Source organism: Patagioenas fasciata, chromosome 2 (genome assembly GCF_037038585.1).
Source record: "Patagioenas fasciata isolate bPatFas1 chromosome 2, bPatFas1.hap1, whole genome shotgun sequence".
Taxonomy (NCBI): domain Eukaryota; kingdom Metazoa; phylum Chordata; class Aves; order Columbiformes; family Columbidae; genus Patagioenas; species Patagioenas fasciata.
This window is the reverse complement of record NC_092521.1, coordinates 27943843-27960217: the sequence shown is the minus strand read 5'-3', so window position 1 is coordinate 27960217 and position 16375 is coordinate 27943843. Positions and strand designations below refer to the sequence as shown.

Here is a 16375-nt window from a genome sequence, read left to right as displayed (position 1 = left end):
TGAGGTCACCCCTCAGTCTCCTCCTCAGTCTTCCTCTCCTATGGGTACAGAGAGTACATAAATTTCTTCTTTTAGACTCCACAGAGAATAGAAAAGTTATTTCGTATCTTTCAAATAGCATTGAGTAAATAATTAGCAATAAAAAAACCCAACCCAGTGATGCGTATAAACTGGACCGAGCACATCCTGCTCCTCGCAGCTGGAACTCGAGACCTCAAGGCAGTGGCCGAGCAAGGCGGCCTCGGGTCGGGGGCAGCCGGTGGGACTGAGTCCCCCAAACTGGCCGGGGCACCCAGGTTTGTGGTGTAGCGACGGGCTCGCAGCTTTCCTGACCTCAGCAGCTCAGGCAGAAGTGGCGGCCGCTCAAGCCACCGTGCTCGGGGCCCGCGGGGCGGCCCAACGCCCGGACCGCCTCCCGCCCGAGGCGGGCGCTGTCCCGGTCACAGAGCAGGCACACGGCCCGGCCCCGCCAGCCGCCACCCCTCAGCAAGGAAAGATGGCGGTCGCGTTGCGTCTAGGGTGGCGCGGCGTCTGCGGAGGAGCCGCGACCTGCTTCTCTGGCACCGGGCGGGTAAGGCGCTCCCTGCTCCCGTGGGGCCTAGGGCAATCGGCCGGCGCCTCGGGGGCTCTCAGTGAGCTCCTCCCCCGGGGCTGCTCAGGCACTCTTGGCCCGTCAGAGGACACTGCAGACGGTCGCTGCTTGTCGGGATGATGCCGCCCGGGCTGCCACCCGCAGCCGCGGGGAAAGCCGCCTCCCCGTGGCCGAAGCGGTGTCAAGGGGCGGCCCTGGCTTTAGTGGGGTTTGGCGAAAGAGTCAGGACGTGTCTTGAGGGCTGGGGCACCCAGCACCGGCCCTGTCCGTCCCGGAGCTCTCGCAGAGGTGCGGCCTGTGCTCCCCGGCACCCTCCCGCGCCCAGCGCAGCTGCCGTTCTCTTCCATTTCAGTGCAGGCTGTGAAGGCATCGGCATCGCCCTTTCACCCCAATAGCAAAGCTGTGACGTAAGTTTGAATGCTGCCGTCCAAGCAGTGACACGGCTGACTTGTGTGCTTCTGGAGGCCGTTCCTAGCGAGTTCTGCCCAGGCACAGCGCTGCTTACCAGTGACTGCTCAGGTGCCTCTGAGGGCACTCTGCACCCCTGAGTTGGAAGGGACCCACAAGGATCATGGAGTCCAACTCCTGTCCCTGCATATGACAACCCCACAGTTCACACCATGTGTCTGAGGGTGTTGTGCAGTCTCTTCTTGAACACTGTCAGGCTTGGGGCCGTGACACCTCCCTGGGGAGCCTGTTCCAGTGCTCTACCACCCCCTGGGTGAAGAACCTTTTCCTAATGCCCAACCCGAACCTCCCCTGGCACATCTTCCTGCCATTCCGTTGGGTTCTGTCATTGATCGCCAAAGAGAAGAGATTGGCCCCCACCTTTCCTGCTTCCCTTGTGAAGAAGCTGTAGCCGAGATGAGCTCTCTCTGAGTCATTTCATGAGTCAGTTGCACTCCCTGGCTGAGGTGTTTTTTTTTGTTTGTTCATGTTTTTGTTTGTTTTGGTTTTGGTTTGTTTTTTAAGCCGGTTCCTAGCTTCTTTATCTATCTGTTTACACTTGAGGCTTAATTTAAAACCTTGACCTTAAATAGTGGAATGATTAAATTGAGGGGATCCTGTCACAGAAGCCCCTTGTGCAAGCTAGTGATGAGACAATAGCAGTCTCATGAGAAGACTGCTGAATTACACCAAGTTAGTGCTTTATTAGGCTTGGTGTGGTCTTACTGCCTGCCTGTGCTGTGGCCTGCTTCCTCATCTTGCTCCCCCAAGAAGGAGGAAGCTGCTTGCATGGTTTGTGTAGTGGTGGGCGAGGGGAGTGGGCTTTGTCAGTCACCAACAGAGTACCCGATCAGGGAGGGTCAGTGCTGCATAGGATTTATCTCTAGTTATCTACGTATGCTGGAGGAAGAAGAAGTGCAAACGCTGTTTTGATTTGCAGTCTCTGCCATGAGCTAAAAGTTCTACAGAGGGAGCCCTTCTCTCCCTGCATACCTGAAGAGAATAGGGGACTGCTAAGACAGACGTGAAAAAGAATCTTCAAACTCCCCTTTCCTGGTGGCTTAATAGTGTTCTGGTACTCCATGAAAATATGCAAATTCTGTTTTTGTTGGAAGAGTTAAATAGGTATTTTACAGATGTTTGGTGGCAGATCAGATCTGTAGAATTTTGTTATTTTAGAAAAAATATTATGACATTCTTTGGGTTTTTTTATTTGATCTGTTTGTGTTCCTTATAACCACCTTTGATTTGCTTTTTTCTTTGAGAAGCTATTGCACATAGCTGAAGAGTCCAAGTTCCCGAAAGAATCCCTAAAGTACACATCTAATATAAATGTTGTAGGACTTAATGCATTGCTTTGCCTTTATGATACTTCTAGCTCTGAACTTTACTTGATTTTGTTCTATGTAGTGCTCACAACTTTTCTTCACTATTACTCTTTGTTTTGTCTTTTCTTTGGACCATGAGCTCCATTAAATTGACAGTGTAACTCCATGTTTATTACCTCTGTTTTGCCCTGTGTGACAAATGCAAATGAATTATCACACAGAAAAATTCACATACATGCTTTCTTAGGCCAGCTGTAAGCTCTGTGAAATCCCCATACCTGTGCATTGTAGCTGTGGCATGTACAGAATATTCAGCTGCCACTAAAAATATTGTCTCTTAATTTTGGTGCTGAAAATGTGAGTTAGTAAATAGAACCATAACTTTTAATATTTTTAGTATTTTAAGATAACTTTTCTTCTTTGTGTCAACCTATTGAACAACTGCATGTTTTTATTAACAATACTATATGAGAGTAACCATTCAGTCTTCTTTCCTAAAATTAAACTAGCATTTTTTGTGTTCAAAGAAACACATTATGGCTTAAGTACAAATTAATATTACAGAAAATAACACATTCTTCTAGTTTTTTCATATAAAAACTAAAAATAATGTAATTTTGTCATACTTAGAAGTGTTTACATCTTCAGGTTAAGCTAACTTCTGTATTCTGAACAAATTGGGAATTTCTGAATTATTACTGTAATGCTGCTGTCACAAAGAATTAATTCAGTATTTAGGTTAGGGCGTGAGCTAGGTTAGTGTTTTAGAATGCTGGAAATATCCTCTTGTTTTTTTTTGCCGAGACTTTCTTAATGACAAATTCCTTATTGCATTAATGGGATGTTTTCTTACTAAAGTGTATCCCTTTTATGATCAGTTAAAAATGCTGAATTTTCTTCTGCTTTCACATGTGTTTTTAAACAAGTGTCAACCATGTGTCTTTTTGCTAGGACCAGTTAATCAAGGGCTAATTTGCTGTAAATGGTATTTCTTCTCAGACAGACACAATGCTGGTAACCAAACCTTGCACAGTTTTGTCTGGGAGATGGCACTGGTTTGCTTGACAGCTCCACTAAGAATTAGGACAGGTTTCATGGATTCTGCCCCATTCTCCAGTAAATAAGAATGTTTTGTTGACTGTGATAGTAAAGAATCAAAGCCTTGAAGCTACTACTGACGCTTTTGAGTTTGTAAATATATACACATGTGATCTCAAAATCACATGTATTTGTTAGGTCTGAACTCCTTATGCATGAAGTACAGTCCATACATGAAACTGAAACCCAAATCCTGCTGAGAGTCTGTAATTATTCGATAATGCTGTTCCACACATTTTTACAAAAGTGACAGATATAAGAATAATTAACTTTCAAAATAACAAAAATCGGTAGTATATTTTTTCAATAGTTCTCTAGTAGAAATGGAATGTCTAAAAATCATTCAGGTGCTTTACTCATATAGTATTAGCATTTATTTGAAGGTCCGTATGTTTTAGTATATTACAAACTAGTCATTCTTACATTCAGTTTATTATAAGGCAGTTATGGTTATTACTTCCACTGTCATAAGAAAATCTAGTCTCGCACAACAGTCTTCTCTGTTAACCCCCCACTCTCCCTGCTAAGGAAAGGGAATAGAAGAAAAAGGGAGAGAGACTTACAAGTTGGAAAGTTAAAAATGCTTTACTAATGATACTTAGAGGCTGGTGTCATGCCAGAGGCTGCAGGGCAGGCACCCAGAAGTCCTGGGCTGGATTCAGCAATAAACTGGAACTGGATTCAGGGATGCAGGGCCTGGAACCAGGCTTAGGATCACAGGTAGAACGGGAAGAGTGCCCTTCAGATGCCGCCCATGGACAAAGAGAGTGAGACCATTGTGATGTCCGAGTTTTATACAGTGTATGACATGAATGGCATAGAATAACTAGTTGGTCAATTTTGGTCACCTGTTCTGTTTGCTCCTCCCTGCAAGTACACCCCTCTCACTTATCTGACATAAAAAAAATTATCAGTGACCTTGGCTGCCATAGCAATAAAGATTAACCTGGGCCTTCTCTATATACCATTCCTACCAGCTCCAGAGCAAACATTGTCTGAAAAGCGTGCAGCAAACTTCAGAAAAATGCAGTTCCTTAGAAGAACTTAGCTGAAAGAAAATTGACTAAAAGAGAATTTGCCTTACTTTAAACAAAACCAGGACAATCCTGTATACAAAAATGAGGAAAATGAACTTTTCTCTCTTTTTGTTTCAGTTTTTCAGCCATGGCACAAATGTGTTATATGAGGAGAACAGTGCACCACAAGCTGCCTTCTTTTCACCTCTTCAAAAAGTGATGTTGCCGCCAAATACCTTTCAGGGGAAAGTGGCCTTTATAACTGGTGGAGGTACTGGGATTGGCAAAGGGATGACAACAGCTTTGTCCAGTTTAGGTGCCAAGTGTGTTATAGCAAGCCGGTAAATATTAATGAAGACATTTTAGAGCTTTCATTTAGTACTGAATGATGAATTTTCTTCTTCACAATGGATCTTGTTTTCTTCTTTGTAAAATGGATACATTTATTCTATTTGCTCTATTTCAGTGCACTTCTAAATTATAATGTCATATTTTAAATACCAGCAGCTTGCAGATCCATCTGCAAGTATCTAATGGTGTAACCAACATTAGGAAGAAATAAACTAAATGCATTTTCATGAAATGTGGCAGCAAAATAAACAACCTATGATATTAGACATAAATTCAGCTAAAACCTGAAAGATAATAGAAAATTGAAATGGCCATTCTTGAACATTTTGAATGTATTATTGCAGGTGTTCTTGACACAGATTTGAGTTGCAGTAAAAAATTGAATCCTTTCCTCTTAATTCTTATGACTTTAAAACCAGCCCTGTTTTTCCCTTAATAAAGATGATCTTTATACAGTTGTTTTAAGTAACACTACAGTAAAGACTAGAAAAAGATCTCATTTTTAATAAAAATAAATATTGTGACATTTCTCCAAATAGTCGTTTAGGTATTTAGTTTTAAATGTGAATATGCGTGTGCTTTGTAAAATACTAGTAGAGTAGTAGCTGAAACTAAGTTTGTTATGATTATGTACTCGAAATGAAAGTATTTTTAATAGCTTACCATATTCGATTAGCTTAAGAGAGTCTCTTACTGTGGTCACTTCTGAGTTGCTTTGAAATAGCACTAACCAGAAGTTATTTAAAGCTTTCTTTCAGAGAGTTAGTGGCTAAATACAGTTTTTATCTGAAAGTTTACAACAATCAGCAACAGACATGCATGCACACACCTATTAAATGATACTTTAATGTTTAGCTTATATGCTCAGAAAAACCCATCGGATTTTCTTAATCTGAGTTGTAATTGTATTTAATGGAAATTTAATGACATTGCCTACTTACTTCTAGGAAGCTCGATGTTTTGAAAGGAACAGCAGAAGAAATCTCTTCTAAAACGGGGAATAAGGTAAACTTTTACAGAATTGTGAATGTGTTAGTTATGATACTTTAAATAGTTATAGGATTTTTATGCATTTATGTGCTTCTGTGGGCTTGTTTAATTTATGAATGACATGGTTTTGAAGTCTCACAGCTGCCTTTCCATTATTACATAGGTTCATGCCATCCAGTGTGATGTGAGAGATCCAGTTTCAGTTAAGAATGCTGTTGCTGAAGTAATCCAAGTGGCAGGACATCCTGATGTAAGTGTTCTGGTGGAAGGAAAGAACTTTAGTTGTCATTACTGAAAATACTCTGCATAGTAGGTATGAAGAAAATGACTGTGATAGAAAGTTAATGGAATCTAAAGAGACACTAGACAAAAAGTGGCAATACTTCAAGGTAAAGCCAACATTCACAGTTAGACTGGTTACTCTATTCCCATGGTTCTTAAAATACAGCCAAATAGACAAAACAAATACAATAGCCAAGTAGACAAAACATTGTTGTCCTTCCTCTAAGGATTAACAGTTCATTTGTAAACATTTGGACAATTACGATGGGATTCTTTCAGTTAATTAAGTGAACAGAATATTGCCCTTAAATCCTCCTGGAAAGGTGACTTACCTTTGTTGGTACTGAATTAAACCTGTTGCTTATCAACATGTCTCACAGATTAGAACTGGAAGTAATCATAAACATAATCTTTGATCCTTGCATAGCTTATTATAGAGTAAATTGAATATTCAGTTCTTTTTGCCTAGTTTTTCTCTTAGTGACAGACATGACACATATTGTTATGACTACTGCAAGCCTGAGTGTTGCTGCCACGGTACAAGTGAGATCTCAGAGACAGAAGTTAATGGCAGTATCATATTTCTTCTGGCTTTATTTTGTTTATTCCATAGTCGGGACTGTTGCTCCCAATTAAAAACCAATCATTCTTTTGTCATATGGATTTTTTTGGCAGGCATATATATCTACATGCCTCAAAGATCATATCATACAGTCCTTAGTTCATTAGTTTTATTGTTGTGTCTTCACAATATTTATGCAGTGATTCAAGTAACCTCCTCAGTATCTTGAGATGTTTGTATTTTATTATTGCGCTTTTTTCAAACTGTAAGGAGACCTTTAAATTATATTTACCATCTATATGTATAATTTATGGCTGCTGTATTTTATTGGTTTTATATTAATGCAATGTATGCTGTCCTCTTTTCTGTTTTTGAGAATTCCAATGTCTTAATTTAGCCTAGAAGTTCTTCAGTATAGACTTTGTTTTATGTGCAAACCTACATAAATCAAAGTGCCATTCCATAAGTAATGCATCGTTTTATTGTTTCAGCATAATGCTTTATAAATATACAAGATAAATTTTGGTTTAAAAACTGCTTATGTGATGCTTAGCCCCCTTGAAATATATCTAAGTGCTTGAAGGGCTAAGCAGAGGATATTGAAAGTATCCTCTGCCTAACTATTGTTTGCAGAAAGACAAGTGGCGGATGACGGATGGATGTATGTCTATTCCTAAAACGTTCGTTGCAGTTCGTGAAATCATAATACTCTCCTTGTCATGACTGATGAGACTTGCTGTTGTGCAACAGTCAGTTAATGCAGACTTCAGTCATCTGGTTGCCTGAACTTCTTTTGCTTTTATTCCTGTGCATCCATTACGTTAAATATCATATGTGACCTTGGAACTTGGTAGAGACAAACTCTTCTGTTAGGATGCACTTGATACACTATGAAAAACAGTGACTTGAGTTGCCCTCTATGTTTACAGTTTCCCAGGAGCAAACTAGTAACTTACAGGCATGTGGAAATACAACTTATTTGCTGTTGTTGATACATATCTGTGCTGCAGAGGTGAAAATTTCTCATGGGTTATTTTATCTTACTGAACCTCATTTGACAAGTATGTTTTTACTTTTTTACCTGGAAACTGTCAGAAGTTCCTTGTAAATTCTTCGGTTTTTTTTCTCAGGAAGAGTTGTTTTTAGCTAACTTAGGTTTTTCTTCGTGTATTTCAGGTTGTGATAAACAATGCAGCTGGAAACTTTGTTTCCCCTTCTGAACGACTTTCTCCTAATGCATGGAAAACAATAACTGATATTGTACTTAATGGTACTGCTTTTGTAACTCTGGAAATGGGAAAGGAGCTCATTAAAGCACAAAAAGGTATCTTAAATTGAAGATAAAGGGTAACTAAGCATTGTGACATAATAGTATTACTTGTTTTCTTTGCCTTACTACTGTAGCCAGTTTTGAGAGTGAGAAGAATAACAGTTTTTAACACTTTACATCTTTTCTAGAAACTTTGAGTAAAGCTATACTTAAATATCACAACAGTAGAACTGACTAGCAATTACTTCATTATAGAATCTACCCAGAGTTTGTGCTAGTTGTAAAACATATCTAAAATTTGAAAAATAAGGCTTTAAAACATATGTTGTTATTTCTTTTGAGTCTTCTATATCTGTGTTGATTTAATTAAGCAACTGAATGTGGCATTTATTTAAATGAATAGGAAGTCAGGACGTCACTTTGAATTTTCCTCTTACAGTTAAATAAATAAAATTCACAGTTGTGTTATTTGACTTGTAAAACTAGAGAATATTGCCTGTCAGATAATTTGAAAAATAAATTAAAAATTGAAGTCAGTATTAGGTTTTATTTTCCCATTGATAATTTTTATTTATAGACTACCTAGTAGTTTAATGCAGTATTTTGGCTTTACCTTTAAAAAATGATAGGTTTTTTATATACTATTTAGCCAAAGATTTACTTAGCCAGAGTATTGTCTTTAAAGGAAAGATAATGTATTCTCTTTTATGTTATACTGTAGATTCTATACAAAGAACTGCTTTCATTTTATGTTATCTTCTAGTTATAAATTGAAAAACATTTAGTTTATTTATTGTACAGAATGATACTGTCGCAAGTAGCATTTAAAAGCGGTGAGGTGTGTTATGGTTTTCCACGGGCCTGAACTTCTGCATCTTTTCTAGCTACAGTCACTTTGTTGAAATAATCTTTTTGTATTTGCATTGTATTTCTCTAACTCCCAAATTAGTTGCATTTCTTCAAAACTCCTCTACAAAAAGTACTCAGTGAGTTTATACTATTTAATAACAGATAAAGTTAATGTTTTGGTAAGTCTATGACAGTTTTGGTTAGTTGTGTTTCCCACATACATTTTAGCAGCACATGAAAAAATAATTTCCACAATTCTATTGATAATACTCCCATATTAAAAATCCGTCCCCAGCTCTGACTTACTATATCACTGTAGCAAACTATTGTAACAGTTTGCTTTATGACCGTCCAGATGCATGCATTGTCTCCCTGTAGTAATATGAAATACGGCTTTAAAAATGTCTGCTGCTGTTGAATGAAAAACTACTTTCCTTGCTTCCACCTTCAGATTCATCAAAATCCAGAAGCCCTTTACCTTTGTATTGTCTCTCTTTCTTTTACTTCTGAGCTTCCAAAACATGTGAATCTCCTTTGCTATTACTTGCATGTCACCTTTCGAGGGGATTCTGTCTCTATGTAAGGCTTTGTATTTAAGGCTTCCTTTAAGATACGGTTTTGCAAGTTAATTAAGTGTACCTGTTTGTTGTTTCATGTTCCACCTTCTTTTTATTTTTGCTTGCTTGTTTTTTTAAGTTTAGGCAGATACTGTAGCTTCTGAAATGATGGAGATGCAAATATTGTTGGACAGTCTGTGAGGATGCTGTACATCTACCTGTTGCTAGAACACTCGCACATCCTTTAGGTCTTCAGCATGACTTACATTAAACCTAATTTAGGAAATAATGAAAGTGCTCTACTTTTAGACTTTAAGTTTGTACTGGTGTTTAAAAGTAACTTGTAATCTGCTGGTGCATTACTTACTTATGCACTGAAGTCTTACAAAGTTTTACAAAGTGAGAGTAATATATCTCTTTACAAGGTGATATATTTCATTTTATGAATATAGGTGTTAGAAATAAAAATTGTGTATGAACTAAGGTGCACCTTAAACTTCAGAGCTGTAAATGTATCAGTCATTCTTGTTTCTGTAGTAGATTTACCCAACTTACCTCTGTTTAACCTGTATTTTAAAAAAATTACGGTTTAGTGCTGCAAAATGTATAATTAACAATGAACTCTAGATAACTTCAGAGTTGTTCAGTGATATTTGTCTGTGTTGATTTTTTGTTTCAAAGTCTCTAGCTGCAGACTACTTCTTTATAAGTAGGGTCCATGGTTTCTGGATGTCTGTGAGCATTTCTGTCAGTGCTTTTTTATGGTTCTCTTTGTGTAACATTACTGTAATTTTTTAACTGAGTCTCTTTATTGTCACATACGTTCTCTCAGTAATGTGTATGGTTTTAGAGATATCCCTTGGGTAGCTATTCTAATTAAGTTATTTTTAAAATACAGTAAGTAGAGCAGTTATTTTAGTTACTATGGCGTAAGTAGTGAACTGTTTGTTGTGCCTTCTCCATTTCCAAGTTACAGTAAGTTCATGCTAGTCATTGATTAGACAATTAGAATTTGCAGACTTCTATAAAAGAAAGATTAAATAATGTTTTTTGTAAATCTGTTATATAACTTACAAAAGAAAGTGTTCTTTTTATAATGCAGTTTGTTACAATAATAACGGGACAAAGTCATGCAGGTTAACTTTGTCATAAGCTGTATTGCAGAAAAAGCTTCTGAAAATATCTAAAAAAACCCGCATGTTTTTTTCTGCATAGACTTTTAACTTAAGACCTAAACTGTCATTTTAAGATTATGCCAAACCTAGTTATTAATACTGATATTTTTTCTTTTCAGCAATGATTTGATGAAATTAAGACAAATTACGTTACCTAGTTAGCAATTGCTAGGCTAGAGCAGCTTCTACAAAGACAGTGCAAGATCTTAGTCTTTCACTCCAGTTAGACTGATTTACATGCCTGAATTCATTCTCAGTAGAAGTCTGAGGGTTCAGACCTTTGCAGCCTAATCAACACCTATTTACACTTGCACAGAACAACTTTTAACATTCATGGAAAAGGAGGGACTAAAAGAAAAAGGCTTGAAAGCAAAGCTTCGAAGGCTACTTTTTTAGAACATCTTTTTTATGAACCAGAGTGAAATGGCATCTCTAACTCTTGAGCTGCAAAATTCTGCACCACCAAGGTTGCTTTTTTACCCTAAGTTCCAAGTTTGATCCTCATGCTATTTTTCTGCTTGTTTGGGTTTTTTTGACTGGTTTATTTTTAATGTTTTTGCAACTTCCAGGAGCAGCATTCTTGGCTATTACAACAATTTATGCAGAGAGTGGTTCAGGATTTGTCGTGCCTAGCGCCTCTGCCAAAGCTGGTGTAGAAGCAATGAGCAAGTGAGTAATATAGTGAAATGTGTGTTTTGCTTTTCACGTCCTTGGAATAGGGTAATTGGTCTATGAAAATGGAGCTAGTTGGTATAGCGCTCTTATTCTATTGTATCATAAGGGGACCTTCCAGCCTCTGGTATTCTAGCAAAGAAAATAGTCTGCTGACAGCTTCTCGCAGAAGGATGTATTATTAATAACTGCTGTTATTGTGATGATTTTTTTCACAAGGACAAGTGGATGATTTTTATGACAAGGACAAGATGGAACTACTTCTTTTGGCAGCAGCAAGTTTTAAAGTTTCCATTACAGAGTTTAGATAATCAGGTTCTCTTTCATTCTCATAGGCAAACCACCACTTCAGACAGTTATTAGTGGAACCGTTCTAGTTTCTTTTGTCTCAGGAAAAAGACGTGCTTGTATTTGGATGGAGTATACTGCTTCACCTATCTAGTGTCATAAATGTGTTTCCTATCTGTATTTTAGATTAAGGTGTGCAGCTGTGCTCAGTTCAGAACAATAACATGTGATGTATCTGTCCATGCTACTCAGCAAACAGAAGGAATTCTATCATTACTGACTATAGGACAGTCCTTCATAGCAAACAGATCCTCCTCTGCACTTCTGCAGAAGGAATTGAATAGTTTGGCAGCCTTTTAGTGACTAGAATTCTTTATCCAGAAAAAAATGAAGGGTTGAGTGATGGTCTTGATTTCTGCTGCACAGAGCTGTAACTGAAGTGTGTGCTTGTCAGAGACTTTATGACCCAGCTGATTCATTCATCGTATTAAATGTACTGAAATACTGCTTATGCAGAAAAAATGTTTCCACAAAGCAAAATTATTCTGCTGGTCCCATTTTAGAATGTAACCTCTGTTTTGTGTTACTTCAAAGTACCTAATGTGAGAGCTATGTTGAAAATATAAGAAATGTATACTTGTGGCATAGTCTAAATTACCAGGGAAAGATGATGGCCTAGCAGTTGTTTGTCAGGGAGTTTAGGTGTCAGAATCGTCTGTATGGTTTGTGAGGGAGAAAATTTTGCTCCTTAATGTTGCTTTTTCTATGATGCATCCATTAAGTCAATACTCCTCCATTTGTGAATGTGACTTTTTTTTCCCCTTTTTCCTTTTCTGAAATGTTTTAAAGAACAACAGCAACAAAAAACCTTAAGGAGAAATGCATGTTTCAGGAAAATTCTAATATTTACATGTTTGATTCCATTTAAAATATTTTTTTTCTCAATAGCAGTATTAAAATATTGATGCATTCTGTTAATGAATTTTTAGGTCTCTCGCAGCTGAATGGGGTAAATATGGCATGAGATTCAATGTGATTCAACCAGGTCCAATAAAAACAAAGGTACATAGCATGAAGTGAAACACGGCCTTGAATATGATTTGTAATGCACACTTAACTTTAAGATAGTCTAACCTTTTCTGTAACTTTTAAATTCAAGTGTGATTCCTTGGACTGTGCTGGAATATTAAACATACCACATTTCAATATTTCTTTTGTAAAATATAATTTCTTGAACTTCTGAAACCTGCCACTGCCTCTCCTGCTATGCTAAGATAAATTAAACTTTTTTTTTTAGTATTTCACAGAAATGATATATCAAAGTATTTAATTATGATTCTTATCGACTGCATGTACTTAATTTGTCTAGTGAATTGAATTCTTACACTTGGTTGAGTAAAAGTGCCTATTTCTCCCTGAACTCCTAATTTTTATATAAAACATCTTATCAATTCCAAAATTTCAGAATCTCTTTTAGGTATATGAGAACAGAATCTCACTAGTTTTGTTGAAAATCACAAAACTAGAAAGAGAAAAACTAAGTCAGCAAGGAAGTGTGAAGCTTTGATATGAGTGAAAAAGAGGACTGGAGGGTTTGGAGGAAGTAATCCAGACCAGCTGGAACAGGAAGAAAAGAGAATTCAGTCCTGCAAGAGGAGAGAGGAGGAGGATCCATTTCACATTGAATCAAAATATTGCAATTATGAGCAGTAACAGCTAATCATGGTATTGCTACTACCTGTAAAATATTTCACAGTTGGTTTTGCTGTTGTTTTGGGGGTATGGGTGCAAGGGTTGCCTTTTTTTTTTTTTCCTCCTTTTTTCCTCTTGTCAGCATTAGATGCCACACTGGACAACTCAGGTTTACATTTTTTGACTCTAGAGAAAGATAAGTGGCAATATCAGCAGGGTTATAAGAATGTTGAAACAATATTACAGGATCAGACCAAAAGTCCACCAGGCCTTGTATCTGGTGAATTTTGGGGCAAGACTAGAAAAAAAACATTTAATGACATTTCTTCTTTTTGTTTTCAGCCTCTGGCAGTCTATGGCCCAGGGAGTTTGATAGTGTTGGTATCTCTTCATATGTAATTATCGTGATGGATTTTTTTCTCCCAATAGTTTGTCCTGTTCCTTTTTGAGTCCCTGTAAACTTTTGGCATCCCTATATTACGTGGCCAGATCACTTTGATGTATAGATTCGCATAATTTTTGGCAACTGCTTTAAATGTCAATATTGCTACCTGCTATAAATTTTTCTGATTTAAACTAGTAGCATATATCCCGCTTGAGATACTATGTGTCCTTCATAAAGCACAACATTTGTCATACTGCTTCCAAGTTAAAATTTCCCTGAAAGCGTAAAAAGACAGACTGACTTTACTTAAAACAGTGTATTGCAAAGTTGTATCTTTCTGCCTTGGAGTCTACATCCATGTATTTGATAAAACACTGTTGTAAGTCATCATAGGAAAATGAAAAAGCATACAAGCGCTTTGCTGTATAATAAGCTGCTAAGCCTATTATTTCAAATGGCATTTAAAAACATGGCAATAGAAGACTTAAATGGCACGAATACAGCCATGAAATTACAGTGTGCGTTAACTCTCTTAGCTTCAGTAACTTAAAATAAATTATACTAATACATTGCGGATTTTGCCTGAGGAGGTTGTTTCTTTGTGGAGGAGCCAGGAAGGACACAAACCTCATCTGTTTCCCATGCCATTCTAAGCTATTCAAATACTAGAATTTCCAGTGACTTAGTTGAGTTCTAGCCATTGGTGCAGTTTGATCTAACTTGAATTTTTTCTTCTCCTGTGCATAGTTTTTCTGTCCCTTCCCTACTCCTCCTCTGTACAGGTTCCTCTCCCCTTTCCATGCACTAATTTTGAGGGTTGCGTATTTCCTCAAATGTTTATCAAGGGTGTTTGGGAAACAAAGCTTATTAACCCCTTTCGTTTTTCATAGATGGATGGTGGGTGACTATCCCAAACATGTCAAGTTCCAGCTTATCACCCTCAGTAGATGGATATTGCTATAACAGGGATAAATTCTGGATTTGTGCCCTACTTCTTTTTCATTGTGCTGACAAAGATGATGTAGAGAGTTTACTCAAAAATGTTAACTTCCATATTGTTTATGTGGAGTCAAATCTCTATTGGATTTTAATTTCTGACAGAGTTATAACTCTTAATTTTCAGGGTGCTTTTAGCCGCCTGGACCCAACAGGCGCATTTGAGAAGAAAATTATTGAGAGGATTCCCTGTGGCCGCCTGGGAACTGTAGAAGAAATCACAAATCTTGCTGTCTATTTCTGCAGTGACTATGCAAGCTGGGTTAATGGAGCAGTAAGTTGTAGTTGTTCTTGTCTATACAATTAACTTGGTGATGGCCTGAGTTTTGCTGGTATTTTTTAAAGACCTAGTTTCAGAAGTGAAACAAAAACTCTTACTTTGAAATTTTTTTACAAGCATTATTACCCTTTTAAATGTAATGCATGGTAGTTAGTACCTTTAAAAAGAACTTTTAAAAATTTCTGAATTGCACGATTTTGCACATGGGTTACTCTGATCCAAATCAATAAAAATTAGTTTCACAGTTCATAACAAGGGAATGCTACAGAAAACTCACTATTATTAAATACCATACTTATGCTTTTTCTAGGTTATTAGAATGGATGGTGGAGAATATGTTTCTATGGCAGGAGAATTCAATGAGTTGAAGAAGGTATTAAATTCCTTGCTTGCTATTTTACATTCAGAGAAATACTTAGATGTGTAATTATTATACGCAATTCCAATAAAACGCTCTTTTCTTTTATTAGGTTACCAAAGAGCAGTGGGATTTAATGGAAGCAATGATTAGAAAAACAAAAGGCTCCTGAAGGATGAAACTATATGGTAGAGATTTTTTTAAAATAACTACTACTTTTTAATGAATATTTAGAAATAGCCAATTGAGAAATAGCCTTCTAAATCTTTTCTATGCTGATTTCAATAAAATACTTTGAAATTGTAATATTTTGAATGTATATTCTTCCTATCTACAATCGAATCTGTTGCCAACAGCAGACAACAGTTGTTCACTGAAATTAGGTTGTCTTATATAGCCATGCTGTGGTCTACAATTAGCTTTTTTGAATATTTCAGAGGATTTTTTTTGTTTCTCAGAAATATGTCTCTCAATATTGTAATTCCAATAGCATTTCAGGACTTTCATAACTGAATATAGTCGACAGTCTGAGGAAAAACTGAGAAATTAAGTCCTTATCTTCACGCTTCAATAGGAAGTCCTAAACTTCCGAAAAACAAAGTGTCAGGTTATCAGCAGGACAACAGAGACTGAGACAGGATGTAACTACTGTGGTTACTTACAAAATCTTGAAATACGTAACCATCTTGGACTCATCTTTTGCTGACATTTTCAGTCTGTTAATTATCTTATGCTGAACTTTAAAAAATGGCATTTAAGAACTAGCAGTGCCTTTCTAAGGAGCTTGCTGTTTGACATGATTAAGTTAATGATCTTGAAAATGAGAAGCTAAAATCATTTGCTATTAACGTCTGTGTGACTAGGGGATTCTCTCCATAAAAAATGGTTTACTTAAGACTAGTAAAGGACATCAGTAAATCAGGACTGAAAGCGTTGGAACCTCATTGGTTGAGATTTACAGAAATCCCTAGCTTTCATGTGCATTCACAGACTGGTACTAAAGAATCTTCAACATGGCATTACTTCTGAATCTAGTCAGTTTATCCATCCCAAATAAGCAGGTGATTTTAAAAAAACCCACAAAAACAACAAACAGGCAATGTTTGTTGGTGTCCTTCTTTCAGTATTACTACATTTTCCAGATTAGGAGGTTGCCAGTTTGTCCTCCCTGCTTCAAGCAATGAATG

General features: G+C 37.3%; 1 protein-coding gene across 1 annotated transcript; it reads left to right on the top strand.

Moving 5' to 3' along the window:
- Positions 1-411: 411 nt before the first annotated feature.
- On the top strand, positions 412-15494 carry DECR1 (2,4-dienoyl-CoA reductase 1). The gene is made up of 10 exons (XM_065831954.2): positions 412-571; positions 4620-4822; positions 5780-5837; positions 5986-6072; positions 7843-7990; positions 11087-11186; positions 12467-12539; positions 14678-14824; positions 15141-15203; positions 15301-15494. Exons 1-10 carry the CDS (start codon positions 497-499, stop codon positions 15358-15360), a joined length of 1014 nt encoding a protein of 337 aa, XP_065688026.1. The 5' UTR covers positions 412-496; the 3' UTR covers positions 15361-15494.
- The last annotated feature ends 881 nt before the right edge of the window (positions 15495-16375 follow it).

Coding starts and splice junctions, on each gene's coding strand:
- DECR1 (XM_065831954.2), top strand. CDS start 497: ATGGCGGTCGCGTTGCGTCTAGGGTGGCGCGGCGTCTGCGGAGGAGCC. Junction 4,823..5,779: donor AAGTGTGTTATAGCAAGCCG/GTAAATATTAAT, acceptor ACTTACTTCTAG/GAAGCTCGATGTTTTGAAAG. Junction 5,838..5,985: donor CTTCTAAAACGGGGAATAAG/GTAAACTTTTAC, acceptor ATTATTACATAG/GTTCATGCCATCCAGTGTGA.